The sequence below is a fragment of the Gracilinanus agilis genome, chromosome 1 (assembly GCF_016433145.1).
Source record: "Gracilinanus agilis isolate LMUSP501 chromosome 1, AgileGrace, whole genome shotgun sequence".
NCBI lineage: Eukaryota > Metazoa > Chordata > Mammalia > Didelphimorphia > Didelphidae > Gracilinanus > Gracilinanus agilis.
In genome coordinates this window covers 771,264,787-771,284,819 of record NC_058130.1, presented here as the reverse complement: position 1 = coordinate 771,284,819, position 20,033 = coordinate 771,264,787, and the positions used below count along the sequence as shown (strand labels likewise).

The following is a 20,033-nucleotide window of genomic DNA, read 5'->3' as shown; positions in this document are numbered from 1 at the left end:
TTAGCTAAAGCTTTTAATTGTGAATTTTCTCACTTAGTTCAAATCTGTAGCCAACTTCTACCAAAATGAAATTTTCCTTTTTCGACTCACTGAAAATGAACCACCCAAAATCCCTTTTCTAACTACTGAATAACTGCCTTTTCTCACAACACAGTATATTAGCTATTTACTTCTAATTCCTCCCCAGATCCCATTTTTATCCTTAAATATTGTAAAAGCAGCAAATTCTGCCCATGAGAAAAAATATCCCTAATGATAGCCACACTAAAGGGAGAAAAAAAGTGACTGTTTCCTCTTCCAATTCCTCTGAAAACAGACACACACACACACACACACACACACACACACACACACACACACACACTATTTATCCNCCCTGGCCCTCACCCGCGCGCGCGCCCGCGCCCAGGACCCGTCGCAGCCACCGCGCTGCGCCGCGCCGTGATCCCGCCCGGGGGCGCCCTTCCGCCTCCGCCTCCTCTTCCTTCTCCTCCCCCGCCCGCTGCTAACGGTCACAGGGCGTGCGCCCCGCCCGCCCCAAGTCCGGTGCTGCTGGTGCTGATGTTGCTGTCGTGAAGTCGCTGCGGATGCTGGTGCTGATGCTGCAGCGCCCGAGACTGCCGTCGGTCCACCCCTCCTGCTGCATTTCCCCCACCCCGCCGCCGTCCTAGAGGGCAGCCTGAGGGGAAACTGAGCCCGGGGGAGGGGAAGGGACTCCTCCAAGAGCCTCTTGGCTCTAGAGCTGGAAGGAACCCCAAAGGGTAGCTCTGAGGGAAAACTAAGGTGTGGGAAGTTGGAGGGACTCCCCCAAGGTCATGGGATTATGGCTCTAAAGCTGAAATGGACTTGTGAGGGCAGCCCTCCCCTTATACAAAGGAAGAAACTGAAGTGAAGAGGAAAAGGCACTGGCCCAAAGTCATAGGATCAGGCACTCTTCAGCTGGAAGGGACCCTGGAGGCCGACCCTGCAGCATGCCGATGAGCCCCGTCTCCCATCCCACCCCCATCAGCCCAAAGTCTTGGGATCTTGGCTCTAGAGCTGGAAATGACCATAGACCACCGATGCTGTGTACCTAGGAGAAACAGCTGGCCAAAGGGAGGAAAGCCTGGTCCCAGTTCATGGAACTTTCTAACCTCCCATTTTAAGCAGATGTGTAAAGTAAGGCCCAGAAACATTAAATGGTTTGCCCCAGCGATCTCCTAAATGTGCAATGACAAAGTAAACAGTCAGATCTAGTGAACAAGCATTTATTAAGCACTTTGTGCCAAAGCCCTAGAAATACAAAGAGGTAAATCAAACAAAAGCCCCTTCCCTCGAAGAACTCCCAGTCTTCTGGGGGAAGTGGCATGTAAATAACTATGTACATACAAAATTCATACAGAGAGACTGGAAGGAGACTAGCAACTTCAAGGAGGAAAGAGGAAAATCTTGTAAGAGAGCTTTGGACTGTCTTAAAGAAAAAGAAGCTCTTAAAGGGTCAAAGTGTGGAGGGAGAGCATTCCAGCTATGGGAGACGACCAATACCAAGTCTGGAAATGGAGTGTCCAGACATTCTTACGTGGCCAGTGTAGGTGGATCAGGTTGGTGGAGGGCAATATAGTGTGGCAAGATCAGGAATTACAGACTTGAAGCTAGCAGGGATTTTAAGAGATCATCACCAAGAATAAAATTCTCATTGTACAAAAGGGAAATCCCAGACCCAAAGAGAGAGAATATATTTACCTCTGAAAGGGAATTATGAGACCATCTATTCCAGATGGTTCTGATTTGCCAAAAGCTGTTCTGTGAACCCCATCTATTTCCCCAAGATAAATTCATCACCTGAAACCATCCTGGAAAGTGATTTAGCCTTGATAGCATCTCAATACTCAGTTTCCTCTCCCTTCTATTTGTAGGGCTGGAGAGCAGAGCCCCAAGCTCCTCCCAAGGCCTCCCTTAGTAGTGAGGTCAGACTTTTACAGTTATCTCCTTTTAGCATCACCTACTATACTTGAGGTTGACTCCAAAAATATGTCCCAGGCAAGATGCCTTCAGGCAGCCCCTCTCCTCTCTCAATTTACTTAGAATTTAAAAAATCTTAGAGATAAGAAAAAAATCTCCCTGGCTGAGGAAAGCTATCCCTTCATCCCAGACAGAGCACTGGGTTTGCTAGACTTAAAAGGAGGGAGCAGAAACTGCTTAGAGATCTCCAAACAAATCTAATTGAGGCATATCATGTTTTTAATCACATAGTTTGATCACATGAGGTATAGTAGCTACAAAGTGAAGGTGTGTCCAGCCACTGAGATTTGTCCCAGTTTCGGTGGCATTCATCTAAGATTGTTTGGTTTTGTTAGTAGGAGTGTCCTTTGGTTGCTACCACTGGAGTTTTCTGGCCCCAGTGAAGGTAAAATTGTAATTTCAGTAGAAAAAAAAGGAGGAAATGGTCAATTCAAAATATTGGAATAATGGTCTGAAAAAGTCCGCTGGTTCTCTCAGAATCCAACTCTTCTTTCTGTGGCAAACTTCACAGTTCAATCTGCTTATTTCTCAATTGATATATAAACAATTTATTATTTTTTTTATTTTTTATTTTAAACCCTTAACTTCTGTGTATTGGATTCTAGTTAGAAGAGTGGTAAAGGTAGGCAATGGGGGTCAAGTGACTTGCCCAGGGTCACACAGCTGGGAAGTGTCTGAGGCCAGATTTGAACTTAGGACCTCTCATCTCTAGGCCTGACTCTTAATCCACTAAGCTATCCAGCTGCCCCCTGAACAATTTCTTTGACATTGACTGCAGCAGATACACATATTAACCAATTAAGATAAATGCTGGTCCAGTGCAAACATGTCTCTGCAAACTCTATATCCAATCTGGATGTTAATGAATTAAAGGAACAAATTCATTCTTCATTCCTCCAAAATGTCTTATCTGCATAGAATATCCAAGTATTTAGTGTCCAGTCATCTTTCTCTAAACAACTTAGCTTTTTTAAAGACATGAATCAGTCCATCAGAAATCAAAAAGGCCCAAAATTCAAATTTTTAGAATTTCATCTCATAATATAACATTGGACAGAGGATGCAAGATAAATCAATAAAAGCCAGTGTCTGGCTTTGCTCTGTGCTGCTACAATTTCTGCCCCTCCCCACTATCACAATCAGGATTGGCTGGTTTTATCAATGATTGCTCAAGTTCTAGATGCAGCTTTGCCTGTGTGGTAAGCAGAAAGGGGTGTGGAAAGGAGTGCTGGATTTGGCTAGGCAGGAATACATTGGAATGAAAAACATAGGGAGGGAGACAGAGAATTTGAGAAAGGGGAGAGAGAGAAAATGAGGGGGGGAAGGGAAACAGATTGAGAAAAAAAGAGAATGGAGAAAAAGGGATGGAAGAGAGACAAGGAAAGAGAGAAAGAGAATATGAGGGGGAAGGGAGAGAAAGAGTGAGAGAGACAGTGAGAAAAAGAATGAGAAGAGCAGGGAAGAGAGAAAAGGAGAAGAGAATGAAAAAATGAGGGGGGGAAGAAGACAGTTAACGAGAGAAAAGAGAGAATGAGAAAAGAGAGGAAGAGAGACAGAAAAAGTGACAGAAAGAGGAAGGAAAGAAAATGAGACAAATAAGATGAAGATATGGAGGAGAGAAAAAAGAGAACAATAACATCTCCATCACCTATCAGCATTTTTGCATAGATATAAGAATAGATATATGATAGATTATCAAGGTCTGTAAGAGATAAATTTTCCCAGTAAAGCAGTATTGAGAACTCTCCTTATTTTAGCACTTTAAAAATGAGGGAGTTGAGGCAGCTGGGTAGCTCAGTGGAGTGAGAGCCAGGCCTAGAGACGGGAGGTCCTAGGTTCAAAGCCGGCCTCAGCCACTTCCCAGCTGTGTGACCCTGGGCAAGTCACTTGACCCCCATTGCCCACCTTTACCAATCTTCCACCTATGAGACAATACACCAAAGTACAAGGGTTTAAAAAAAAAATGAGGGAGTTAAGTGGTTCAGTGGATAGAGTCATGAGCCTGGAAGATGAGTTCAAATCCAGCCTCAGATACTATTTGTGTGTCCTTGGACAAATCATTTGAAACCATCTGTAAAATGGGGATAATAATTACCTACCACACAGTGTTATTGTGAGGATCAAATGAAATTTATAATTTACTTAGCACAGGGCTTGACAGATAATAGGTGCTATATAAATATTAGTTATTATTACAAAGTACTTTCATAGATGGGGCAACTAGGTGGCACTATGGTTAGAATACTGGGCTTGGAATCAGGAAGACCTGATTTCAAATCCAGTCTCAGTTATTTACTAGCTGTATGACCTTGGACAAGTCATTTATCCTGTCTACCTCAGTTTCCTTAGCTGTCAAATGATCTGGAGAAAGAAATAACAAATCACTCCAATATCTTTGCCAAGAATTCACAAAGCACAGGACACTAATCAAACAAAGTAAAGGTAAAGGTTTTTTAAAAAAAAGTTAGCAATCCATTTTTCTCACCATATCTTGGGATGTTTCTGTCCTTACCCTGTTCATTCACCAGAAGAGATAATCTAATAAATGTATGCCTCTACTTACCAGGAACGTAAGCAGCAAGACTTTGGGATCTTGATTCACCCCCCAGCTAAGTTGATGAAATAATCATTTTCCTCTCTTCTCCCATTTCTTAGTTCAAATTTTTCTCCTTTTCTCCTTTTCATTCTCATGTTTCAGTCAGTCAGTATGTATTTATCAAACATCTATGGCAAGCGGTGCAGTGGATAGAGCAAAGGGTCTACAGTCAGGAAAACATCTTCCCTGAGTTCAAATCTAGCCTCAGACATTTATTAGCTGTGTGATCCTGGGCAAATCATTTTACCCTGTTTGCCTCAGTTTCTTCATCTGTAAATGGAGAAGGAAATGGCAAACCATGGCAGTGTCTTTGCCAAGAAAATCCCAAATTGGGTCACAGAGTCAAACATGACTGAAACAACTAGAAAGCACCACTTTGACCCAGGTACTGTGCTAAGAGTTGAGGCTAGAAAGGCAATAGATAGGGGCAGCTAGGTAGTCGAGTAGATGGAGTGCCAGGACTAGATTCTGGAGGATCTGGATTCAAATCTGGCATCAGATATTTCCTAGTGGTATGACCCTGGGGAAGTAAGTCACTTAACTCCAATTGTACAGCCCTTAATGTTATTCTGTCTTAAAACTGATATTCAGTATTGACTCTAAGATGGAAGGTAAGTGTATTTTTAAAAAGACCCTAGGAAGCTGGGTAGCTCAGTGGACTGAGAACCAGGCCTAGAGATGGGAGGTCCTAGGTTCAAATTCAGCCTTAGACATTTCCCAGCTGTGTGACCCTAGGCAAGTCACTTGACCTCCATTGCCTCCCCTTACCACTCAATACACAGTATTGTCTCCAAGATGGAAGGTAAGAGTTTAAAAAAAATAATAATTATAATAATAATTTTTTAAAAAGACCCTACTAGGAGCTCACAGCCTAATGGGCAGGAACACATATTGACAAGTTCAGCATTTCCCAAATTGTTATGATCATGGAATACTTGGACCCTTGAAATATTTATGGACAGAATTGACTAATACCAGCCAAGAAGAAAAGGAAGTTTTTGATCATTTTGAGGTCATAAAAAGAGGAAATTAATCCTATTTCCATGCATAAAATTGCTATAATGTGTATTTTGACACATATGGAATCTCTGATGCCTTGGTTTCCTCATCTGTCAATTTTAAAGAGCAAAATAAATCAGTCACTTTTTTATGTGAAATGGCACAGAGTCTGTTGACTGCAAAATGCTGGATTAGACCATTGGTCATTAGTCATTCTTCAAGATCAAAAAATCTCTTCCTCCCTACCCCCCACCCCTGAACAAGAGATTGTTATTATTAGAAATCAGGGCTGACCAAAAGGGATGGAAAGTTATAAATACCACCAGTTGCCCTTAGAGAGGAGGGAACAATTAGACCAACATTTTGTCCTTCACCCTTTAAGTGAAACTTCCCCACCCTTTAAATCAGATTACACCATTCATTACCCTTGAGTACATGGACCAGAATTTCACAGGATGGGGAGGACTTACAGTTTGCAGCCTACAAGGCTGCAGCGTATCCATTTGGAGGAGATCACAGGTATATTTGAGAAGTCTGCTTTTCATACTGGAAGTGGATGAGTTCCTGTCCATTCTAGTCCCCTTCTCTTTCTCCCTCCTGAGCCTCTATTGCCAAACTGCATTTCATGCCCTCCTGATCCACAATTGAACAAAAGAATACAATAACAGCTCTGAAGTCATTGCAGACTGCCTGATACCCACATATGCACACCTCACTCCACCCCAATGAAATCATTTCAAAGAACAGAAGAAACAAAGAGTAACTGGTTGGCATTTACCTAATTTTGCCTCCTTCAAAATAATTTTGAGTAGATGTAAAAGGCTTCAGATTTATGCTGTTTGTACTCTCTGAAGCTATTTTGTTTAAAGTGTCATGAGATGGGGCGGCTGGGTAGCTCAGTGGATTGAGAGTCGGGCCTAGAAACCAGAGGTCCTAGGTTCAAATCTGTCCTCAGACACTTCCCAGCTATGTGACCCTGGGCAAGTCACCTGACCCCATTGCCCACCCTTACCACTCTTCCACCTAGAAGCCAAGACACAGAAGATAAGGGCTCAAAAACAAACAAAACAAACAAACAAACAAACAAACAAATGGATGAATGGGTGGATGAATGAATGAATGAATGAATGAATGAATGAATGAATGAATGAATGATCAGGAGAANATGAATGAATGAATGAATGAATGAATGAATGAATGAATGAATGAATGAAGTATCAGGAGAAGAGAAAGAAGCTTGGTGTAGTGGCTAGAAGGCTGACTAGAGTTCAAATCCCATCTCTACTGTTATTCGCTGTGTGTCAAGTCAAATCACTTAACCTCTCTATTTCTCAAATCCTTGCAACTCTCTAAAACTATAATTTGATAAACAGTTGTCAAAGCTCATTGGCGGAGGGTTTTTCTTATCCCAGGAATTCCCTAAACAGAAGAAATCATAGGTCTGGATTTAAAAAATAATAATAAATAAGAAATGGAGAGAGAGAGGGGCAGGGAATCTATTTGCCATTACCATCTAGATATTTCTAAAAATACAGGCTTTCAAGAGTTTTCTACAAAGATCGATGCAAAATTCCATTTCACAATAGCTGAAAGTTAAAAACTTGCTGAAGTGCTTGCCTTATTTTAAGATTCTGGGCTTTATTTGTTGCCGTCTCTTAATAGCCTAGAATAGCTCAAGTATAAAAGCCAGAGATGTCATTCTCAGGAGCTCTGTTGAACCATTTTTTAAAAATCAATGTGAAGATTCTCAAGTAAATACTTAGTGTCAAAAAACCAGGAAATACAGCAACCAGCTGAATCAGTTCCTTCTAAGGGAAATTTGATTTTTCTTTTAAACAGTACCATAACTAGGTCATGTGAATATTTTTTTTCATTTCTTTTAACATTTTATTTCTTGATATAATTTTCTTTCTATCAAAAAACAAAAATTGATGTATGTTTCTCTTAGTAGTAAACATCTCCAAAAGAAGATCAGTTCTTAGCTTGGTCTCAAATTCTACTGACTTATTGAAATCATAGAAGGAATTTTTCATGTCATTTTTTCAGAGACACTCTTAATTGCAGTCATGTACACAGTCACAAAACGCTTTCAATTGTAATGTAGAAATGGTTCAAAGCCCTTTATAAATTTAAATTTTTTTAATTAGTAAATCTTTTTTTTCCCTAAAAGTTGTGGACCAAAAAGAATATGAATGAAAATTTCCTATTTTTAATTATTTCATAGTTTTATTCCATATATAGCAATACAATAAACTATCTGGTGGTACAGAAAATTTCTCTACAATCACAAAATATTCACTTAAAAGTTCATTTCCAGGAAAAATGGCTCCCTCTATTTCTAGATCTGAATGAAAAGTTCTTTTAAAAAAACACACACACACACACAACTTTTTTTTTTCTGTGTTAGAATCAATGGGGTTAATTGACTTTTCCAGGGTCACAAAGCTAGGAAGTGTTGAGATTGGAACCCAGGACCTCCCATCTCTAGGCCTGCTGAGTAAAAAGTTCTTTAAAAGAATTACAGTTAAAGACCATATGGAATTGTTGATCAGTCTTTTTTCAATTGTGGTCAACTCTTCATGACCCCATTTGGTGTTTTCTTGGTAGAGATATTGGAGCAGTTTGCCATTTCCTTCTCTAGCTCATTTTACAGCTGAGGAAACTGAGGCAAACATGGTTAAGGGACCATACAAAAGATTGCTTCAAATAATTCATAATAAGAAACCCACATTTCAAAACACCTCAGAAGTTCATGTCACACCCAGCAAATGGGCAAAGATGACAAAAGATAGGAAAAGTTAGTGTTGGAGAAGTTGTTAGAAAAACAAACAGGCTAATATGCTATTGATGGAGCTGTTAGTTGGTCCAACCATTCTGGAAAGAAAGTTGAAATTATGCTAAGAACATGACTAAGGGGGCAGCTGGGTAGCTCAGTGGATTGAGAACCAGGCCTAGAGAGGAGAGGTCCTGGGTTCAAATCTGGCCTCAGACACTGCCCAGCTGTGTGACCCTGGGCAAGTCACTTGACCCTCATTGCCTACCCTTACTACTCCTCTGCCTTGGAGCCAATACACAGTATTAACTCCAAGATGGAAGGTAAGGGTTAAAAAAAAAATGACTAAAATTGCCCTATCCCTTTAATCCAGAAATCTCACTATTAGGCATATACCTAAAAAAAAAAAAAAAAAAAAAAAAAGGAAAGAAAAGTACACACCAAAATATTTATGGCAGGACTTTTTTGGAAGCAAAATACATATCCTTTGCTCAGGAAAGGACCAAACAAAGTGTGAGACAAGAATGAAACAGAATATTATTGCAAGGTAAGGGGATTACGATGAATGCAAATAAGCATGCAAAGACTTCCATGAACTGATACAAAGTAAGCAGAACCCAGCATACAGGATTCCAATTATGTAAATGTAAAGATCAACCACAGAATAAGGAACCGAATGCTATTTAGTAAATTTGACTCATTCTTCAGAAGAGTCAAGAAGACATTCCCTCCCTTTTCCCTCCACCCTTTTGTTGAGTCTCAGTTTTCCTAACTCACACAGACTGGAAGAACAGTGGCCACTCACAGGACAGATCCCAATATAGATCATCATGGAAATGTTAACCTGCTCTGTTTTTCAGACCTAAGGCAACAAAGTGGTTAAATGGATAGAGCACTGGACCTGGAGTCAGGAAGACATCTTCATGAGTCCAAATCTGGCCTCAGATACTTACTAGCTGTGCGAACCTGGGCAAGTCCCTTCACCCTGTTTGCCTCAGTTTCCCCAATGGTAAAATGAGCTAGAAAAGGAAATGGCAAACCACTCCAGTATCTTTACCGATAAAACCCAAGTGGGGTTACAAAAAGTTGTACTCAGCTAAAACTACTGAACAATTTTTCAGATCTGGGCTTGTCTTCCCTTCCTTGGGCAACCTGGTAACACCCCCCTTCCTGGGGGTTCACCATATGGTGTAACATTGCTTATAATCTTGGACTCAGGTCATGTATTGATTTTGATGAGCTGCTTTCTTCCCACTCACTCCTACATTTTTTATTCTTTGTAACAAAGGAATGAAAGAATATTTATATAAGCACTACTGTGTCAGGAACTATACTAAACACTGCAAATATTGTCTCATTTGATCTTCACAAACAACTCTGGCAAGTAGGGGATATTATCATACCCATCCGACAATTGAGCAGCCTGAGGCAGAAGTTAAGTGACTTGCCCAGGTTCACACAGCTAGTAAATATCCAAGGATAGATTCGAACTCAAATTTTTATGACTCCAGGCCTAACTCTTTCCATTGTGTCACCTTAACTTTCTGGGCAAGGAAGGGATATATTTTTTAAATGAAGATAGTGTTAAAATATATTATCAATAGGGTTGTTTTTTTTAAAATAAAAGTTGAGGGAATGCTCATCAGTTGAAGAATGACTATGCAAATTATTGTAGATGAAGGAAATGGAATTCTGTTGAACTTAAAGAAATGACTGAAGAGGCAGTTTCGGAGAAACCTAGGAAGACTTGTATGAATTGATTAAGAGTGAAGTAAACAGAACCAGGAAAACAATGTACATTATGACAATGTCAAAGTGAATAATTTTGAAAGTCTCAAAAACTCTCATCAACATAAAGACCAGTCCTAATTGATAGATCCTAGGACCAAAGCTCCCCTTTCCTCAATCCCTACCAAGACCAACAGTGCCCCGCTTCCCCTGTACCTGCTGGAACTCCAGAACAAAGCCAGTAATTACACTTCATAGGGCACTGTTACTTCCCCATGCTGTGACCTGATAAATCCATGAGGGATTGATGTTCTGGACTTACGTTGTATGTATCATACTAAGGACTATACAAGCCTGGGAGCCAAAAGCCCCCATCCCCAAAGCCAACCCACTTAGGGATATCCAATCATCTGGACACAAGTACCCCAATTTTGCCCAATAGAGACAACCCAGGTTACCTCATCCCAGACCACCACTCTATAAAAGGTGGCCCCCTTCTCCACTCAGGTGGAGACCCCTAGCCATCTACTGGTTTTGGACTCCTCCCTTGCTCTCCCTTCCTCTCCCTCTCCCCTTCCCACAATAAAGCCTTGCTATATTACTCAACTCTCTGTCTCATTAGCCTCCAGTCAGAAGCCTGTCAGCTAGTGTAATACTAATTCCAGAGGACCAACAATAAATATTCAATACTTCCTGATGAAGACAGAGTGGTCTAAGCATGCAAAACGAGACAAACATTTTTGGAAATGGACCCCAAATGAATTTTTTTTGCTTAAATGTTATAAGGGTTTAATTTTTGTTTTGTTTTTGTTTTCTAGGAGAGGGGAAGTAAAGAAAGAAAATAATGCATTAGCTGTGGTCCAGCCATTTAAATTGTGTATAACTCTTTTGGGATTTTCTTGGCAAAGATACTGGAGTATTTAGCCATTTCCTTCTCCAGCTCACTTTATAGATGGGGAAACTGAGGCAAACAGGGTGAAGTAACTTGCCCAGAATCACATAGCCTGTAAGTATCTGAGGCTGGATTTGAACTAAGGAAGATGGGTGTAGAAGCTGTTGGATAGCTCAGTGGATTGAGAGCCAGGCCTAGAAATGGGAGGTCATGGACCTCAGATACTTCCTAGCTGTGTGGCCCTAGGTAGGTCACTTAACTCCCATTGATAGCCCTTATTACTCTTCTGCCTTGGAATATTGTATTGATTCTAAGGTGGAAGGTAAAGTTTTAAAGGGAAAAAAAAGATAGGTTTTCCTGATTGCAAGCCTAGAGCTCTACCCACTGCACCACCTACCTATCCCTAGGAATTGTTAAAGTTGTTTTTAAAAGTTTTTAATAAAATTTTTAATTTTTTTAAGTTTTAATTAAAATAAAATTTTTTTAAATGAAAGTTGTGGACTAGTCTTGTAATTTTTTCACAGTGAGGCTGTGTTCAATATAGATCTATCTTGCTTCATTTAGTATATGAGTCCAGCCATGTATGTAACTTACATTTTTATCAATTGACAGCCTTACAAGGAAATTCAGTTAACTGTGTCTACTCCATACATGGCACTATGGTCTGTGTTGAATAATGCTAATGACTGCTGCTATTTAAAGTGGCAGGAAGATTCCAAAATACCATCAAAAGAGCCCTCAGACCAGATTTCAGGAGATCTGAGCCCTAGTCAGAGTTCTGTCTTCTATGTGGGTCATTATGTAACCTTGGAGAAGTTATTTAATCCCACTAGCCTCTTCTGTAAAATGAAAAGGGTGCAAGTAACTCCTCCCCTTTCTACCCCTGTCCCACTTATCAAATCTGCTCTGCAAAGGGATCTGGTATCAGTCATTTGTTTTTACCTTAGTGGGATATTAAATCCCTGAAGTTGCTGGCTCGCCTACAATTTGTTTTCATTTGGTTGAGGTTATTTTGGTTGGGTTTCTTTTAAAATTTATGTGGCATTTTAAAGCTTCTCTAATTGTGGTCTGAAAAGTTTTGTTCTTATTAAAGGAATTTCAGACATTAGGAAGCAGATGAAAGTTTCATTTTGTTTTAAAAGGGTAGACTAGAAAGAAACTTCTTGAATCTAGAGATCTTATGTCCACCTCCTCAAGAGTTGGCTCTGGTTGGGAGACAATGAAAGGATATTCTTGAAGTTTTAGTTGGGTCTTGGTGACACAATACCAGATTAATCCTGCGCACAGGGGTGTGCACGCACGCAAACACTCACACACACACACACACACACACACACACACACACACACATCTTGCATTTCCTGTATTTCGCATCCTGGCAGGATAGCATATGGGATTTGGCAGGAGGCCACAAGTGTCCGGGAATCCTGGCCACTGTCTGGTCTAGAATGCTCTCTTTCAGTTAATCTAGTCCCCAGGGTCAATTTTAAAGCATTTAAAACTTAGTTATACATTAGCTCCATTTTAGGATGGCTGACACCCATTTTCATGTGACTGGAGAGGACACTTCAAATTTTATGAAGTTCTGTAGGATCTGAAAGTATCCACTGGGCATCATAGAGCTAATATCATTGAGTGCTTCTCAATGACAATGTAAAAATTAGCAAAATGCAAAAATTGGCACCTACCACACTCAGATGGGAGGCAGCTAGATGGCCCAGTGGATAGGGTACTAGGCCTGAATTCAGGAAGACCTGAGTTCAAGTTTTGTCTCAGATAAGCTGTGGGTCCTTGGGTCAATCACTTAACCTCTGTTTGCTTTGATCCACTGGAGAAAGTTACTCCAGGATCTTTGCCAAGAAACTCCCACAAACAGTTTTGGCATATTTTGGTCCACAGGGTCACAAAGAGTCAGACACAAATGAACACATTCCAATCACTGTGGAAGGTGTTTAAGGAAATACAGAGAATAAATAAGAGTCTCCCTTACTTTCAGGAAGCTACAATCTAGCAAAGGAATAAGATAACAAACACAGATAACTGTAATAGACAAAAAGTAGCAAAATATGCTATGAGCTACAATGTGGAGTGGGAATTGTGGAGAGTCAGGGCTAAGTTCTTACTTCCCACACTTCATGAGACTTTGGCCATATTTCTTCACTGCTCTGAGCCTCAATTTCCTCACCTGTAAAATAAGGATAATAAGAACTACAGAACCCAGTATAAGAAAGGGAGAGTTTTGAAAAGATCAAATGAGGTATTTAAAAGTTCATTTGGAACTTTAAAGTGGTATGTAAGAGCTAGTTATCATCTGTCTGTCTATTTATCTATCTATTCCTCTATCTATCTATCTATCTATCTATCTATCTATCTATCCATCCAATTATCCAGCCATGGATAAATCAGTCTATCTACCGTTCTATCTAATCAGCTATTCATCCATCCATCCATCCATCTATCTATCTGTCTATCTAATTATCTACCTATCAATCCAACCATATCCGTATTTATCCATCCATATATCTCTATATCCATTTCTCCATCCATTTATATCTCTATATATCCATACATCTATATATGTATCTTGCTATCATTCTATCCATTTTTCTATTTATCCATCTATCTATGTATAATCTATCAATATTTCCATCTATCTATTCATGGATTGAACAATCTATATAGTTATCATTCTATCCATCCATCCATCATTCTATCCATCTACCTATCTCTCCATCCATCTATGTACTCTATATCTCTCTCCATCCATCTATATAACTACATATCATATATCTATCCATCTTTGTATGTATATATGTATCTGTCATTATATCCATATATTAATTCATGTATCTATGTATCATCTATCTCTCCATCTATCCATCCATCCATCTATGGATTCATCAGTCTATCTATCTATCATTCTATCCAGCCAGCCATTGGTCCATCTATCTCTTATTCTATCTATACATCTACCCATCATGCTTTCCATCTACCTTTCTATCCATAAATCTATGTATCTCCTTATCTATGTCTCTATCCATCTACATATCTATGTATCTCTGTCTAGAAATCCATCCATCTAAGTATGTATATATAGATATAGATAGATAGATGGATAGAATTATATATATATACATATGATAGAATTATACATATATAATTCTATCTATCTATCTATCTATCTATCTATCTATCTATCTATCTATCTATCTATCTATCTATCTATCCATCTATCTATCTTATAAAGTACCTAGGGATGAAATGGAGATACTTGCCTCTCTTTCCTATGATCTATGTCATCTCGGGCAAGTCACTTCGCCTCCCTAGTCCTCAGTTTCTTCATCTATAAAATGAAGACATGGGGCTTCATGGTTCCTGACATTCCTTCTAGCTCTAGACTGATGATCCTATGAGTCTGTATTGGGGAGGGGAGAAATCACACAGGATTTCTGAAAAAGAATCTCCAATATAACAGGTCCAATAAGTGGCCATCCAGCCTCTGTTTGAGTACCTTCAATCAGAGAAAATCTCTCTAGGTAGCCCTATCCACTTATGGATACTTCAACTCCTTAGAAGTCTTGCCTAACATCAAGATTAAAGTTGCCTCTTTGCAACTTTCTGCTAAGTGGCACAATGGATAGTTCAAATCTGTCCTCAGTCACTTAGTAGCTGTATGATTCTGGATAAGATACTTAATTTCCATTTGCCTCAGTTTCCTCAATTATAAAATGGAGATAATAACAGCATCTGCCTCCTAGCATTATTATGAGGGTCAAATGAGATAAAATTTGCAAAAAGTACTTAGCACAGTGCCTGACCCACAGTAGGTGCTATATAAATGCTTATTCCCTTTCCCCTTCCACCCATTGCTCATGATACCTTCCTCTGGGGCCAAGCAAAACAAATTTGATCCTTCTGTTTGAAAGCCCATAAAAAACTTCAAAAAAACTATAATGTGCCCCCTGAATCTTCTCTTCTTCAATTGAACCATTCCTCATTTGCCTGAATCCTCAAAGGACATAGATATACATCATTTAGGCATTGGAAAATTAGAATTGAATTGTGATTTTTTTGAGTGAAATAATTTTCCCTTTAGTTTCCCCCAGGTCAATATGATTCTAAGCTTAGGCTATATCCAGTTTCTCCCCCAGGCTGTAAAAATGAGTTGAGATCAACTTTGTCTAGGACAAAAAGGACTAAGGGTAGGGCTGACCAGCCATAGAGAACCCTGATTAGCATTTTTTATTTTTTTTTGTTTTAACCCTTAACTTCTGTGTATTGGCTCCTAGGTGGAAGGGTGGGCAATGGGGGTCAAGTGACTTGCCCAGGGTCACACAGCTGGGAAGTGTCTGAGGCCAGATTTGAACCCAGGACCTCCCATCTCTAGGCCTGACTCTCAATCCACTGAGCTACCCAGCTGCCCCTGAGAACCCTGATTAAAGATGGGTTGAGCAGGGGTGTTGAATTTGATTAAAGGAAGGTAATCCCATCATGTAGTAGAATGTGCTGTTGTCTTCCAGCTCCCAGGAAGGACACACCTCTCTTGTGATGAAGTAATAAGGGAGGAGTTGAGGTGAATAAGTTTACTTTCTTTGTGATTATTTACTTTATTTATTTGTTTGTTTGTTTGTTTAGAAAATTTTTCCATGACTACATGATTCATGTTCTTTCTCTCCTCTTCCCTCTCCCTCCCCCATAGCGAATGGGTATTTCCATTGGGTTTTACATGTGTCATTGATCAAGACCTAGTTCCATATTATTAATAGTTGCACTGGGGTGGTTGTTTAGAGTCTACATCCCAAATCATGTCCACATCAACCCATGTGTTCAAGCAGTTGTTTTTCTTCTGTGTTTCTACTTCCATAGTTCCTCCTCTGAATGTGAATAACGTTCTTTCGCATAAGTCCCTCAGAATTGTCCTGGATCATTGCATTGCTGCTAGTAGAGAAGTCCATTACATTCGATTTTTACCACAGTGTATCAGTCACTGGGTGTAATCTTCTCCTGGTTCTGTTCCTTTCACTCTGCATCAATTCCTGGAGGTCATTCCAGTTTACATGGAATTCCTCCAGTTTGTTATTCCTTTGAGCACAATAGTATTCCATCACCAGGATATACCACAATTTGTTCAGCCATTCCCCAATTGAAGGGCATACCCTCATTTTCCAGGTTTTTGCCACTACAAAGAGCACAGCTATAAATATTTTTGTACATGTCTTTTTCCTTATGATCTCCTTGGGTTATGTATAAACCCAGCAGTGGTATGGTTGGATCAAAGAGCAGACAGTCTTTTAAAGCCCTTTGAGCATAGTTCCAAATTGCCATCCAGAATGGTTGGATCAGTTCACAACTCCACCAACAATGTATCAATGTCCCAATTTTGCAGCATCCACTCCAACATTCATCACTTTCCTTTGCTGTCATTTCAGCCAGTCGGCTAGGTGTGAGAGGTGGTACCTCAGAGTTGTTTTGATTTGCATTTCTCTAATTATGAGATTTAGAACACTTTCTCATGTGTTTATTGATAGCTTTTATTTCTTTATCTGAAAATTGCCTATTCATGTCCCTTGCCCATTTATCAGTTGGGGAATGGCTTGATTTTTTTTTTTTTACAATTGATCAAGCTTTCTTGTACAATTGATTTAGCTCCTTATATATTTGAGTAATTAGAGCTTTGTCAGAGTTTTTTATTATAAATATTTTTTCCCAATTTGTTGATTCTCTTCTAATTTTGGTTGCATTGGTTTTGTTTTTACAAAATCTTTAATTTAATGTAATCAAAATGATCTATTTTACATTTTGTAACTTTTTCTAACCCTTGTTTGGTTTTAAAATCTTTCCTTTCCCAGAGATCTGACAAGTATACTATTCTGTGTTCACCTAATTTACTTATAGTTTCCTTCTTCATATTTTCATTCACCCATTCTGAATTTATCTTGGTGTAGGGTGTGAGATGTTGATCTAAACCTAATCTCTCCCATCCTGTTTTCCAATTTTTCCAGCAGTTTTTGTCAAATAGTGATTTTTGTCCCAAAAGTTGGGCTCTTTGAGTTTATCACACACTGTCTTGCTGAGGTCACTTTCCCCAAGGCTATTCCCTTCTGTTTGTGACTATTTACCAATCAGAAATGTCTTAAGATATCCAAGGGAGGGACTGAGTCATGAGCTCACCAGGGATATGGATGGATATATATGACAGACAGACAGAGACAGAGAGTCAGACAGAGAAACAGAGAGACAAAAAGAGAGACCTGTGCCAGAGGACGAATGTCCTTCCAGATTGTGGACAGAATCAAATGACCAGATTAGCATGTCTTGAGCAGTCAATTAATAAATTAACTTAAAGTTAAGAAATACTGCCTCTCAAGAATTTCAATCATTTACAGCTTCTGGATTCTCACCAGCTCACCAGTGTCCTTAAAATGTAGTAGGAATAAAGGAATGAATGAATGAAAAAGCATTAACCAAGTATTTATTAAGCACTGGGCATACAAAAAAAAATGATAATCCCCATTCTCAAGGAGCTCAACATTCTAATAGGGGAAATCACATATAGAAAACTTGAGTCAGGCAGGTGGAAAGGTCTCATGGTCCTTAGGCAGTAGGAGCAAAACAAACACAATACCTCTTCCTTCTTTGACCTTGACTTTAAAGTCATTTTCAGAAACAACTAAGAGGCTCAGTGGCTACAGAACCAGGCCTGGAGACAGGAGGTCCTGGGTTCAAATCTGACCTCAGATACCTGCTAACTAGGTGACCCTGGACAAGTCATCTAACTCCATTTGCCTAGCCTTTACCACTCTTCTGCCTTAGAATTGATGCAATGATTCTAAGACAGAAGGTAAGAATTTTTTAAAAAGTCATTTTCACTGGGAAAAAAAAGTGTCGTTTTCCGATGTCAGACCATATGATGGTGCCAAGGACTTTGGTGGCAAAAGTTTTACTTTCTGAATTTTCAGTAACTGTGTCTGTAGCACTCACATGAGATGTCAGGCCACATCTCCAAGTAGTTTGCTTCCCAGAAAGATAGCTGTGGGAACTGGGCTGGAAACAAGACTGGTGATCTGAAAGGTGCTGACAACTCTCCCTCCCTGCACCCACCCGCCCTCCAAGCTTCCTACCAGTCAGTGACGATGGATCAGTCGTTGGTCCTTTACAGTTATCGCTCCCCTCAGTGATGTCTGTAGGGCCCAGGAAGCAGGACCAGTGTTCTGAGTGGCCCTGCTCTTCCCTAAGCTTTTAGGTTTAAGATCCCAAACTCTCGGGACAGCTGGGTAGCTCAGTGGATTGAGAGTCAGGCCTAGAGATGGGAGGTCCTGGGTTCAAATTTGGCCCCAGACACTTCCCAGCTGTGTGACCCTGGGCAAGTCACTTGACCCCCATTGCCCACCCTTACCACTCTTCCACCTAGGAGTCATTCATTACACAGAAGTTAAGGGTTAAAAAAAAAAAAAAAAAAAAGATCCCAAACTCTCTCCACTGGGATCTGAAGGAAAGTGGTGCTAGAGATAATGGGGGTGGCTTGACTTGTCTGGGGCCCGCTGCCTCTGATCTCTCCCTCAAGGTGCTTTGCTGTTTCAGCTAGACTGGCTTGCCTGGTTGGCAGTTGGGGATGATTAGCCCCTGTTCCACAGGAGTTGCTTTTCCAGATAGGCTGGCAGCAGGACCAGCAGTCTGGGGGACTTTGCTTTTCCAGGGGCTCTTGGAATTACTTGCTCATTGGTGAAAGCTGATTAGCTGCTGCTGCTGGTGGCAATGAAGGAGACAGATTCCTTTTTCACAGTGAGTGCTTTTCTCAGTGATGGCTGTGGGGGCCAAGCTGAAAGCAGGGCTGGTGATATGGGAACGCTGTTATTCCTTAGGATCATGGGTTCAGAGTTGTGGCATATTTCCATTTGAATCTCAGGGGACGTGGTGGTAGCCTATGAACTCCTTGAGAGCAGAAATTGTGTATGTGTGTTTCTTTGTGTCCCCAGCACTTGGCACGATGCCTAGAACATGGTAGGCACATAATAAATGCTTGTTGATTTGGTGGTCAAGGTGATGATATGATTTGACTTTCCTGGCACATGCCACCTCCTGACTCTCCTGAGGGGCCATTGTTTTCTCCATTAAATAGAAGTAAACATAATATTTCAGATGTGCCCTGACCAAGGCAGAGTACAACAGGACTGCCATCTCCTAATTCCTTAGATCAGTTCAGCCTTCCTTTAAATCGACCCAAGGTCCTGTTCATTATCTGGCTGTGGGCTCATATCTAGCTTTCAAACCACTAAGGCACTCAGCTCTTCTTCAGACTAACTGCTGCGTATTCCCCTGTGCCTTCCTTCTCTGTCCTGCTCAGGAACCACCACCCTGGTGGAGACCTTCATCACTTCATGCCTGGACCAGTGCCATAGTCTCAGATTGGACTTCCAGCCTGCATCCAGTTTCTCCCCTTTTCTGATCCATTCTCCACCCAACTGCCAAAGGATTTTCTTAAAGTACATATCACTCAGCTTCTCGAGATATTTACTGAAATATCATTTACTTACTAAATTTTCTATTTACTAAATATATTTACTAAAATATCATTACTTCTGGGATCAAATTCAATCTTCTCTATTTGGAACCCAACTCCTTTCTGAGCTGGCTCCACCCTCTCTTTCCAGGAGGCTGATTGCACAATATTACCCCTCACACACTCGGGGCTTCAGCCAACCTGGCATTCCCATTGCTCCTTACATATAATGCCATTTTTGCCTGCCTGAAATGTTCTCCCCCCTCTTAGAATCCCCTATTTCCTCTAAAACTCAGCTCAAATGCCGCCTTCTAAAGGAACCCTTTCCTGGTACTCTCTGCTGCTACTGCCTCCCCTTCCCTAGCTGAATTCCTGGGGTTTCTATTTTTTATATATTTTAATATAATATTTATATAATATATAATACATTTATATAATAAATTTATTTATTTTTTTTAAATTTTTTTTTAAACCCTTGTACTTCGGTGTATTGTCTCATAGGTGGAAGATTGGTAAGGGTGGGCAATGGGGGTCAAGTGACTTG

General features: G+C 40.3%; 1 protein-coding gene across 1 annotated transcript in view; it reads right to left on the bottom strand.

The window, feature by feature from the left end:
- Positions 1-505: 505 nt before the first annotated feature.
- The window catches only part of CRYBB3 (crystallin beta B3), a 134,827-nt gene continuing 115,299 nt past the window's right edge, over positions 506-20,033 (bottom strand). The window contains exon 6 of the mRNA XM_044685470.1: positions 506-667. Coding sequence (XP_044541405.1) covers positions 506-667 — 162 coding nt within the window. The remainder of the gene's footprint in view (positions 668-20,033) is intronic.